A 12,983-nucleotide genomic window follows, 5' to 3' on the forward strand; every position below is an offset into this window, starting at 1 on the left:
GGCATGTGGATGTCATCCATTTTTATTTTTTGCGGACCGCAAAACACATAAGGTCGTGGTAATATGTGTATTTAAAATAGTATTTTAGCACGGTCAGTGGGTCAGTGTTTTTAGCACGGATGCATGCTCTATTTTGTCCGTGTTCACGGATCCATCACGCCCATTATAATCTATAGGTACGTGAAAACCACGGATGCCATCCAAGTTTCACAGATCATTAAGAAGAGATGCTTTGAAAATTATTTTTCAGCTGTTCAGTGGCAGTAAAAAACGGAGCCATGGCGATCTTCACGGAGGCATCACTGACCACCTTTTCACGGATTTAAGCACGGACACGGATGTGTGAATGAGGCTCTAGGCACATCTTCCGCCAGCAAAGCCAGCACAAAAGTAAAAGAGCAGCAGAAAAAGCCGGTCTTGGTAAATGACCCCCAATAAATTCTCCAGTCCCACAACTGCCCCGCAGATGACTCCAGGCTGTCAGCTCTCAGACCGGTGAACATGCAGCTCCTGATCACTTCTATATGCCCGTCCGACAGGTGCGGGTTCCCGGGTGACAGCCCGAGCACTGACTGTACAGTCATCCCAGCCGGGGCCGCCACACCCGCTCAGGTGTCGGGACAGGCGCGCTCCCGCCTCTGCAGGTAGCGGGGTCGTGGACGCGCACTGGGCAGCCCCTCGGCAGTACGGCACCACCGCGGCGGCTAAGTGGCAGTGAAGGGCGGAAAGCGGACGGAGCCCCCCGAGTCCCAGCGGTCGCCATGGCGCTGGCGGAGCTCTACACACAGGTAACGTCCGCAGCTTGTGGTGACTTTCTTCCAGCTGGTGACTGCAGCTCTGAAGTTTCCTTGAAGGGGCAGTGGCCTGTGTGCAGTGCTGAACCCAGCGTCCCCATAGACTGCACTCACAGGCTTGGTGTGAGAGAGGACAGGCTCTGTACATCGCCATGGAAGTTGTTGGCGCAATAGAAGGGAACTTTTTTGCCTCCTATTATTAGTGCTATAGACTGGGTGAGGAATCAGTATCACATTCACTGAGGACTAGAGCTATGTGGCAGCGCTGGTCGTGGCCGGGATCGCAGAGTAGGGGTCATCCCATAGAAATGAATGGGATCATAGCGCTAGTCGCAAAAAATGTAACACTTGTGCTGCAATCCCATTCATTTCTGAGATTACCGCCACTGCGATCATGGCCACGACCAGTGTCACCATGTATGTCACCACAGACTCATTGCTTGTCACTACCACATGCGGATCATGCGGGATCGGCCGATATGTCAAGAGTGGCCGTGGCCATCCATAATAGTGGATATGACGTTCCCTCTGGATCCTTCCCACAACCCTCTCCGTAGACGCTAGCCTTGGCAGTGCACCCACAGATGCCAGTGACTGGCTGCAGCGTTGTCCATGGGCAGGAAAGTACTTATTCTTTATTGCAAATTAATCCAGTTTCATCCTGGGATATTCCCATCTGGGACATAGATGGCATATCACTAGGATACACCATCAAAGGGTGGCCGCGCATGCTTGGCGCACTATTCCGGAGAAGGGAGTAGGTGGGTCCTGCACCCCTCTGACACCGATGCCATTTCCTAGCGATATGGCATCAATGTCCAAGAAAGGAATATTGGTTCCTTCACACACAGTTTTGGTTCCGGTGGTTTTTGGGCAAAAAAAAAAAACACCTAAAAAAAGTTATCCTTCAATAATAATTTCCAATAAACTTCATGCAACAGTTGGAGCTGGTGTTTTTGCCTAGAAAAAAAATGGTGCTAAAAATGACAGCCAAAAATAAACGCACCAAAATCCACAAAAGCTAGAAACAGCAGAAAAAAACCTAAGTGTGAATCCACCCTAAGGCCACCTGCACACGGCGGCGGGTGAACGTACATAAGACCCCCACGAATTTCTGTGCGTAGTGTGATATGCAGGGTCCTCGGCCCCTCTGTACCAGTTTCATGCTTATTGTACTGGTGTTTTATATTATGTATGTATACCTCCTATTAGATTACTGAGCCAATAAATAAATAATACTACACTGTTTCTCTAACTCCCCTTCATATGTGTAGGATCTGCGGGAACAGTATAGCACAGCTCCTTAAGCCACATTCCGTCAGGATAAGGACACCGTTCCCTGTGCATTCCGCATCACAGATGCAGACCCATTCACTTCAATGGGTCCGGAGATGCGGAATAGTGCGGAACGGAAGGGTTTTGTCCCGTACTTCCGTTCCGCAAAAAGATAGAACATGTCCTATCTTTTTGCGGAGCGCCGCTGCCTTCCTCAAACAGCTGATCGGCGGGGGTCCCGGGTGCCGGACTCCCGCCAGTCAGATGCTGATGATCTATCCAGAGGATAGATCATCTATTAAAACAAAGTGCAAGAACCCCTTTAAGGGCTCATGCACACAAATGTATTTTCTTTCCATGTCAGTTTAGTTTTTTTTGTGGACCGTATGCGGAACCATTCATTTCAATGGGTCCGCAAAAAAAAACCTGAAGTTACTCCATGTGCATTCCGTTTCCGTATGTCTGTATTTCTGTTCCGCAAAAAAAAAAATAGAACATGTCCTATTATTGTCCGCATTACGGACAAGGATATGACTGTTCTATTAGGGGCCAGCTGTTCAGTTCCGCAAAATACGGAATGCACACGGACATCATCCGTATTTTTTGCGGATCCGTTTTTTGCGGACCGCAAAATACATACGGTCATGTGCATGAGCCCAAGTTCTTTTTTCAGATTCCTGAACCCCCCCCCCCCCTGTTAAAGTCCTCTTTCACACGTCAGTGAATGACAGATGTGTTCTGCCCGTGGTCTCCAGGAGACTAGACCACCGTTAGGGTACCTGCACACGAGTGTAGATTTCAAAACAGAAAATCAACACTTTTTTTGGGTGAATTTCTGTGCATTTCCCACCAGATCCGCATCTCATCCTTCCATTGAAAAGGGTGAAATCTGCACCATAAATTGCACAAGCAGTTGACATGCTGCAGATTTCTAAATGCACAGAGCAGGTCAATTTCAGCATGGAAGAAAGAAGCAACGAATGCATGGGATTTGTCTAATCTCATACACTTTGCTGTATTAGGCCCCTTTCACACGGGCGAGTATTCCGCGCGGGTGCAATGCATGATGCAAACGCATTGCGCCTGCACTGAATCCGGACCCATTCATTTCAATGGGGCTGTGTACACGTGCATTGGTTTTCACGCATCACTTGTGCGTTGCGTGAAAATCACAGCATGTTCTATATTCAGAGATTTTCACGCAACGCAGGCCCCATAGAAGTGAATGGGGCTGCGTGAAAATCGCATCCGCAAGCAAGTGCGGATGCGATGCGTTTTTCATGGATGGTTGCTAAGAGATATTGTTTGTTTACATTCAGTTTTTTATCACGTGTGTGAAAAATGCAATAAATCGCATTGCACCCGCGCGATAACAACTGAACACAATGGCAAACAAAACTGAATGTACTTGCTTGCGAAATCGCGCATTTTTCACTGAACGCATCCGCACCTAATCCACTCACGCTCGTCTGCAAGGGGCCTTACGCATAGGTTTTCCTCATGAAAATCCGCACATAAAAAACGCGCTTAATCCGCAACATGTGCAGGTGCCGTTAGGGCTCCTTTCCACAGTTTTGGTCCTAGCGTGTTTGCCCACATAGTGTGTTTTAGCACCTGTTTTGTTTCTTAGTGGCATTAGGCTACTTTCACACTAGCGTTCGGGGCTCCGCTTGTGAGTTCCGTTTGAAGGGTCTCACAAGCGGCCCCGAACGGATCCGTCCAGCCCTAATGCATTCTGAGTGGATGCGGATCCGCTCAGAATGCATCAGTTTGGCACAGTTTGTCCTCCGCTCCGCTCAGCAAGCGGACACCTGAACGCTGCTTGCATCGTTCGGGTGTCCGCCTGGCTGTGCGGAGGCAAACGGATCCATCCAGACTTACAATGTAAGTCAATGGGGACGGATCCGTTTGAAGTTGACACAATATGGCTCAATTTTCAAACGGATCCGTCCCCCATTGACTTTCAATGTAAAGTCAAAACGGATCCGTTTGGATCCGTTTGGATTATCATGTGGCATTTTGAGCTTTTTTTTTGTAAAAACAATGGAAACTTCTAGGAACTTAGGCCTCTTTCACACGACCGTAAGGCTATTTCAGTGTTTTGCGGTCCGTTTTTCATGGATCAGTTTTTTTGTTTCCATTGTGTTTCCATTTCCGGTCCGTTTTTCCGTATGGCATATACAGTATACAGTAATTACATAGAAAAAAATTGAGCTGGGCATAACATTTTCAATAGATGGTTCCGCAAAAACAGAACGGACACGGAAGACATACAGATGCATTTCCGTATGTGTTCCGTTTTTTTGGTGAACCCATTGACTTGAATGGAGCCACGGAACGTGATTTGCGGGCAATAATAGGACATGTTCTATCTTTCAACGGAACGGAAAAACTGAAATACGGAAACGGAATGCATACGGAGTACATTCTGTTTTTTTGCGGAACCATTGAAATGAATGGCTCAGTATACGGACCGTATACGGAACGCAAAAAACGGCCCGCAAAACGGAAAAAAAAAAACTGTAGTGTGAAAGAGGCCTTACCAGGAGGGATCTATTTACTTTGCAATAGTATTTTTTTGGTAGGGGTAGTTTTTTCTCCGTATCAGTATACAATAATACCTTGAAATGATTGTGACCTTTGAATACACCACTACAGTCTGATATCATTGTGCCATACATTTTCAGATTTTTTTTTTTATCACCCGATTTTAAGACAAACATGGCACAAACAATGCATAAAAAGTGGCCTGAAATAGTTTTTTTCTGTATGACTTCTCCTAAGGTCCACTAGAGCAAGGAAGCTTGTTACTACATTATTCATGTCGCCAACACAACCTCTGAATACAAGGTGTTACTAGCAGGTCACCAGCAGTTCTAATACGTGGAAGACCTCTGTGGCCACAGTATGGGCCCCACGTGTCGGGTCTGCTGCGGGCGCTGTGGAAAATCTGACTGAAATCCACCTCCGCAAAAACTGCTTCTTCTGCTGTCAAGCTTTGCATTGCAAGGCTACCTGCACACGTTGCGGGTTACGTGCGTTTTTCCCTGCTGATTTCTGTGCAGAAAAAACGCAGTGTAGTACACTCAGACCTGCCAAGTGTATGAGGTCAGACAAATCGCATGTAGGCTTTGCTTTTTTCCTTCCATGCAGAAATTGACCTCCCATGCGGATTTAGAGAAATCTGCAACAAAAAACACAAGTAATGCATTAAGGCTCATGCACATAATCGTGTGCTGGCCTTGCCCATGTAGCGGACCTCAAATTCTGGTCCGTGATGCACGGACATCGACCTTGTGGACACATTCACTTGACAGTTCGCACCACAAAAATTGTTTGCATGCACTATTTTTTTGCGGTGCAGAGGCGCAGACAGAAAACCCACGGAAACAGTCCGATCAGTGCCTCAGTTCCGCACCGTATCTCCCGGATTGTAGACCCATTCAAGTGAATGGGTCTGCGTCCATGATACGGTGTGCACACAACCGGTACCCGTATATTGCGGACCCACTGTGCATGAGCCCTTAGGCATCGTTCACATTTTCGTTTTTCACTGACGTGAAATACCCCTTGCTTTAAATGTGTCTACGTTCACACATCAATATATTTTTTTCTGACCGTGGGTCAGCAGTAAAAAAATAATGAATACATCCTTCACTTTGGTCCGTGATGCGAATCAAACACGCCCATTGAAGTTTATGAATCCGTGGTGGATCCGTTTTTCACGGAAGATAGCTAGGAAATGCTCTTGAAATAAATTTTCAGCTGAGCTATGTCTGTGGATTACAAATGACACATAGAAGGAAAAAACGCAAGGACCATCCACGGATTCTTCACGGATTGAATAAGGACGCTTGTTTCACATACGTAATACTGGCACGGAAATGTGAATAATGCCTCATTCACACGTCAGTGTTTTGATCAGTGATTGTGAGCCAAAAACGGAAGTGGAGCCTCCACAGACATAAGGTATAAGGGAAAGATCTACTCCTGTTCTGTGTTTAGAGCCGCACCTGGTTTTGGCTCAAAATCACTGATGGAAATCACTGACCGAACACTGATGTGGGAATAAGGCCTCATCCACACGACCGTTCCATTTTTTGCGGTCCGCAAACAGCGGATCCGCAAAAAAGCGGAAGCCGCCCGTGTGCCTTCCGCAATTTGCGGAACAGAACGGGCGGCCCATTGTAGAAATGGGCAAAATGGACAAGAATAGGACATGTTATATTTTCTTTGCGGGGCCACGGAACGGTGCAACGAATGCGGACAGCACACGGAGTGCTGTCTGCATCTTTTGCGGCCCCATTAAAGTGAATGGGACCGCATCCGAGCGGCTCGGATGGGGACAAAAACAACAGTCGTGCGCATGAGGCCTAAGGCATAACTCATGCAGATTTTGATTCGGTGTGCAAATGCAGAGAAATCCACACAAAAATATGTTCAAATATTTTGTTTCTAAACCCAGACTCGTGCGCAGGTACCGTTGAGGCTGGAAGCCGCAGGCAGATAATTTGACATGCTGTGGATTGAAAACCTACAGTGCAAGTCGGTTTACGCTGACAGTGTGTGCTTGAGATTTGTGGTATCGTATCCACTTCTCCGGAACAGCACATTTCCAGAATCTTTAGCATTTATGTCACACGTGGCCGTCCCCTGTCACTGTACTCTCTATAGTAGCCCCGCTGCCCCTGCATTGTATTTCCTTTGCTCTGTAGTCCAGGCGTTTCAATGAGAGATTCACAGCGCAGAAGCCAGTCTGCTGACTGGTGGGTGATCTGCCGTTGTTACCCGCTTCCAGTTACATATTCTTGAGCCTTATATCAGTTAGAGTTCATGAAATGACGAGTTCACCTCCTGTTTTCGCCATATTTATTGTTGGAGATTGCAAAACCAGCACGTCAGTAGGACCTCAGTAAGACGTCATAGTTCCTCCAGATGATTGTGTGGGCACACAAGTGCCAATACCGCCGATCCCAGCCGTTTAACACCTTCTAGGGACAGTCTCATTACAACAGCTTGTCCCTTATCCACAGAATAAGAGATAAATGTGTAACCGACGAGCGTCTGACCAATGTGGTCCCACCGATCACTAGTAAGAGGGACTGTGTTCCCCCATTTTAGTGAAATGGTGGACATGCATGAGTGCTGCCGCTTCATTCAACTGTATGGGACTGCCAGAAATAGCAAGCAAGCACTCGACTATCTCCGGCAGACCCCTAGAGCTGAATGGAGCAGCACTCACTTGTGCCATTCAAATGGGGGAACACGGTCCCCCGTTGTAGTGGTTGTAGTGACTTTGCACTCTGTTGGCCTGCTTTCCATCTGTGTATGTCTTTGTAGTGTGGTCGACTGCACTACTGTGGCCACAAAAAAACTGTAGAAAATAGACATCTAATAGCAGGGGTGCACAAAGGGCCGCATTGTCACGTTGCACTATTTCAAGGGACTACAAAAAAAGAAAATCAGCTAATCAGCGCTCGTTTGCATCAGCCTATTACACAGGCCCATGCAAAGTGAATGGGGAGGAATGATCACTATCACGGTCATTCCTCCCTCATTCAGTTCTATTGATGATCGGTAGCACATCCTGATTACACAGGGAGATGTGCTGCCAATTATCTTACATCTTTCATCCTGATAACATATTCAAATCAGCCGATAAACGAGTGATTCCTTGTTTATCGGTAGCATGATTATACCAGCCAGATATAAGGAATGAGCCCTCCTATGAACACTTGTTCCCAGTAATTGTCCCTAATATTGTGCAGTGTAAGGCCGCATGCACACGGCCGTTGTGCGGCCGTTCCGTGCATTGGGGACCGCAATTGCGGTCCCCAATGCACGGGCAACATCCGTGCAGCGGGCCGGACCCATTCAACTTGAATGGGGCCGTGGTCTGTCCGCACCGCAAAAAAATATGACATGACATATTTATTTGCAGTGCGGCACAACGGAAAGAAACACCACTGAAGCACTCTGTAGTGCTTCCGGTGTTCCGTTCCGTGACTCCGTTCCGCATCTCCGGAATTGCGGACCCATTCAAGTGAATGGGTCCGCATTCATGATGCGGGGTGCACACGGCTGGCGGCTGTGGATTGCCGACCCGCCGTTTGCAGGCCGCAATACGGCCACGGCCGCCCAACGGCCGTGTGCATGATGACTAACAGGGGATTAAAGGGATTTCCCAGTAAAAATGATTTTTAACACGTTCCTGCAGCATATCCCTGAAACAGAAGATTCATAATGACATGCTCCCTGGTGCTCCGTTCCTCCGTGCTGCCTCCATCTTCCGGCTCCGGCACTGTTTACTTCTGGCTGGCTGTGGGCACAGTCACTTGCACCACTCAAGCCAATGACTGGCTTCAGTGGTGATGTGGCCACAAGCAGCACGTTACCGCTGACGTCAGTCATTTGCGGGAGGTGCTCCGGAATCAGAAGATGGAGATGTGAGAGCAGCATGGAGCAGGAATGTATGAATCTTCTTTAAATGTGCAAATTATCATAATTAGTTCCCTATTTTTGGTTGGATTGTTTTATTATATAATATGTATAGTTTCACGTGAATGGGGTGATAATAGTGATGTGGTTGGTGTGAGATTTTTTTCTTTTATATATATATTTTTTTTATATAATCACTTTATTACTTTTAAATATATTTTTGCCACATAATATGTCCCCCAAGAGGTCATAAGAAAACTGTTGGGGGACAGTGAACAATTTTATTTTGCACTTTATTTATTTTATTTTTTTTACATTTTCTTCTCGACCTTTTGGCTAAGATCAAGTGTAGTATCTGTTCTTATCAGGTCCTGGTGGTACCAGGATGTAGAACAGAGAACCACACAGCATCCCTAGGGTGTGCGGCCTGGGACCAATGCACCCAGTGCTAGGTGACCAAGGGCTCTGCCGGATCGAAGCCAGGGGCTAAGATGTGTTTTAAAGGTGCAGAATTGCCCCAGGAGTGGTGACCCTGGGGTGCCTGAACTTACTGTAGGCGGGAGCCCACTGAGTGATGGTACATTTGCACGTACTTCACTTTTGCACATTTTGAGTGCACTCACCTCTATTCTTTGCCCGGCCTGGTGTAAGTAAGAGTTTTTATCATTTTGGCCAGATGTCTTATCAGCACACATTCACTTAGGTGACCAATAACAGAAATTACAGTCAGTTACTGAAAGTAAGTATTGAGAATGTGACATGTTACTTGTTATCTGGATGTTCCCGATAATTACCCGTTCATTACCGGAAATGAAAGCTGCATTGACATGTAGCGGTCATCTCCTGTGTATGAGGATGAGTGATCACTGCTGCAATCCCTCATCCTCACGCCACTGACTTGCCTTGACATCCAAAGTGCCAATTATGTCGTCCTCTTTCCATTTAACTTTATTCAATGTTTGTAATGTATGTTTTGCATCCTTCAGATATGTGGGGAGTGTCTGTGCATATGGCTGTAACTGTTGGTCGATATATCTGGACAGGGAACTGGTTAGGCTGTCTATACCTGACACGATAGGTCTCCCCGGTGGGTTTTGGGGCTATGGTAAAATACAGCGATCATAGGGTGTTCTATACTTATGAATGTTGCTTCTTTTTTGTGCAGAATTCCTTGGTCTCTACCTCTTTGGACCAGAGTTTTCAGCTTTTCTTTTTTTTATGCTCTGTTGGATCATTTTTTAACATTTTGTATGTTCTACTGTCCCCGAGTATGTTCTCTGCCTCCCTGTGATAGTTTTCCTTATCCACTATGACTATGCCACCTCCTTTGCGGGGCGAATGATGACTTCATTATTGTCCTGCATAGTGATAATCGCTTTTTTCTCTTCTCTAGTAATGTTACTCATGTACTGGGGATTTTTAGGTTTGCAAATTTTTCTTATTTCTTTTGTTACTTGGTTCATACAACTATTTAGGGCGGGGGAATATTCTTGTAATAGATGGTATTTCGATTTTGGTTTTAAATCCGTATGTTTAAAATTATCTTATTCATTTTCTACTGCTACTGTTTGTCCTTTTTTTTATAGCCTTTCTTAGATGCCCCTTTTTTTTTACAGTTTTTTTTTATGAAGTATGTTTTCAGAGCTAGTCTCCTCATAATTTTTTCACTCCTATAAATGCTTCGAATTTATAAAAAAATGTAGTGGGGGCAAATCTGAATCCCTTTTTCAGGATTGCTTCTTCTCCTTTAGTTAGTTCATGGCTCCTCAGATTATATACTTTTTGCCCGAGAGTGTCATCTTTATTCCCATTTTCTATTAATAGTTTTTTCTTTTTGGTGAATTGCCCCCCTCTACATCCCCTCTTTTGTTTGCATTTTTTCGAACCTAAAAAAATCCTGTTTTATTGTCTTTTTGATGGTGGCCTTTTTCCTACTACTTTCTTCTTTATTTTCTTCTTGGTTTCTTGTTTCACTGATTATTTCTCCTTCCTGATTTTCTTGTACTACTTTCCGCTCTTCCTTTTTTTCATTAACCTTTCCCGTTTTACACACTGCACTGTATGTTGTACCTGGTGAATTTCTTTTAGGATCAGCTTTCTCGTTTTCTCATTTTTTCTTTCATCTTTTGTTGTTTCTGCTTCTCTTTTCTCTTCTTCGTCTATGGTCTGGTTGAAGGGGCTAAGGCTACTTTCACACTGGCGTTTTGGCTTTCCGTTTGTGAGATCCGTTTAGAGCTCTCACAAGCGGTCCAAAACGCATCAGTTTTACCCTTAATGCATTCTGAATAAATAAGGATCCGCTCAGAATGCATCAGTTTGCCTCAGTTTTCCTCCGTTCCGTCTCCATTCCTCTTTGGAGGCGGACACCAAAACGCTGCTTGCAGCGTTTTGGTGTCTGTCTGACGAAACTGCGCCAAACGGATCCATCCTGACACACAATGTAAGTCAATTGGGATGCATCCGTTTTCTATGACACAATCTGGCACAATAGAAAACGGATCCGTCCTCCATTGACTTTCCGCACCAAACGCGAGTGTGAAAGTAGCCTAAAACTGTTCTGTATGGGGATGTCTGTATTATGCATTATTATTATTGGTTATAAGGGGACACTGGTGTTCAGATCTTCTGATACATCGGAGTCATTATGTGTCGTAAATATTGATCCGTGATTGCTCTGTATTTCTGACAGATATTCGTCTATTGTTTCTAAAGAGTTAAAGTTTTCCTCTGTGTAATGTTCAATGATTTTTATCGGTAATGAGTCTATTAAATTTCCGCATCTTTTTTTCTTTTATTTCTTCCTCTTTTATATGGAGTCTTCTTTTTATACTATTCACTAGGGGTTGTATAATTGGGTCGTCTTTCCAGGGCCTTAGTTTCTGAAATAGTTCTCGTATTTCCTTGCTTATAATCATTAGTCTTTGCCTTCTTTTATGAATAATGGAAATGATGGCTCTCCTTCAGAAATCGTGGAACATTTGTTCCCATTCTCTAATGATGTCTTTGTCCCCCATATCTCCTGACAACGTTTTTTCCACCTTTCACCCCTTCGGTATTGTAATCCACTCTATATATTTCTCTAATGTTATTTCCCATAGGTCTTTCATTTCCACGGTTAATAGAGTTTCTAGTTGTTGCAATGTGTCTCTAATGAACGGGAAGTGTGTGTCATGGCTTATGTTATTCCCTATTTGATTTGACGCTTGTATTCTAAAAATAGTTTGAACTCTTTGGATTCTTTCCTTTCTATCCCACCACAGCTCGGACATTTTTTGTAAATATGGGAATAGGTAATAGCAAACTAACCGGCGGCTTACTAGAAGCTTGCGGTATTACGTGGCAATAATGTACAGTGCTCAATTGCTTCAATAGCGCTATTTTGTTTGCTGTACCTGGTTTGGCTGCGGTACCGCAGCAGAACCGCAATTATTGCTGCACTAAATAAGTGTATTAAATGTAATTCAAATGATACCGCGCTCTAAAGGGAGGGGATAATCGTAAGTTCCTCTGTTAGGCCTCTTTCACACTACAGTATGTCCATTTCAGTGTTTTGCGTTCCGTTTTTCCGTTTTTTGTTTCCGTTGTGTTTCCGTTTCGGTTCCGTTTTTCCGTTCCGTTTTTCCGTTCCGTTTTTCCGTATGGCATATACAGTATACAGTAATTTCATAGAAAAAATTGGGCTGTTAGTAGCTGTTTTCTAAAGTGCAGTCAACTACACTTTTCAGTGCAGCGGGATCCTACAAATAAGTATAATGTTCAGTCTCTGTTTTACATACTTTGAGCCTATGTGGCATGTATACAATGGTACATCAGAAACAACAGTGTACTTATAGGGCGTGCGGTGGTAGGAGATGGACCATACAGGAAAACACCATTATTGCAATTGCAAGAAAAAGTAAGTTGACCCTTTTGGAATTACCTGGATTACTGCATTGATCACTAATAAAGTCAGTCAGAATTATAGGCAAACACAATCTAACTAAACTAGTAGCACATAAACAGTTTTGGGATCCAGAAACTTCACATTATGCCCCTGGTCAGAAGGTTTTACCAGCATACAATGCCTGCCTAATCTATCAGTGCTCGACTCCTTCTTAAAGGGGTTATCCGAGACAAAAAAATGCCACCCATATGCCTGGGCCCCTCGCACTGATTTTACTTACCTGGCTCCCCGCTCCCTGTGTTGCTCCTGGTCCCCACACCGCTGCAGCTGCTTCTCCCTGTGCGTGCATAAAAATATCCAGTGTCGGGGGGGAGCAGCCAATGGCTGGCGGTGACGGGGATGACCCTCCGTAGCATCGCGGGTGATGCTTCATTGTGAGGGTCCCGGGCATATAGGGGGCATTTTCTGATCTCGGATAACCCTTTTAACTATTTCATTTTTTATACATATTTAATATTTTAAAATGTTGAATATAGATTTTTATTTTATTTGAATTGTTTTTGATTTTTTATTCTACAACAATTTTTATATAT

At 44.8% G+C, this 12,983-nt stretch overlaps 1 protein-coding gene and 1 pseudogene across 1 annotated transcript in view; both read left to right on the forward strand.

The window, feature by feature from the left end:
- Positions 1–653: 653 nt before the first annotated feature.
- The window catches only part of MYO5C (myosin VC), a 193,880-nt gene continuing 181,550 nt past the window's right edge, over positions 654–12,983 (forward strand). The window contains exon 1 of the mRNA XM_040413958.1: positions 654–788. Coding sequence (XP_040269892.1) covers positions 762–788 — 27 coding nt within the window. The 5' untranslated portion in view covers positions 654–761. The remainder of the gene's footprint in view (positions 789–12,983) is intronic.
- Positions 8,824–8,923, forward strand: LOC120987351 (annotated as a pseudogene).

Source organism: Bufo bufo, chromosome 1 (genome assembly GCF_905171765.1).
Source record: "Bufo bufo chromosome 1, aBufBuf1.1, whole genome shotgun sequence".
NCBI classification, from domain to species: domain Eukaryota; kingdom Metazoa; phylum Chordata; class Amphibia; order Anura; family Bufonidae; genus Bufo; species Bufo bufo.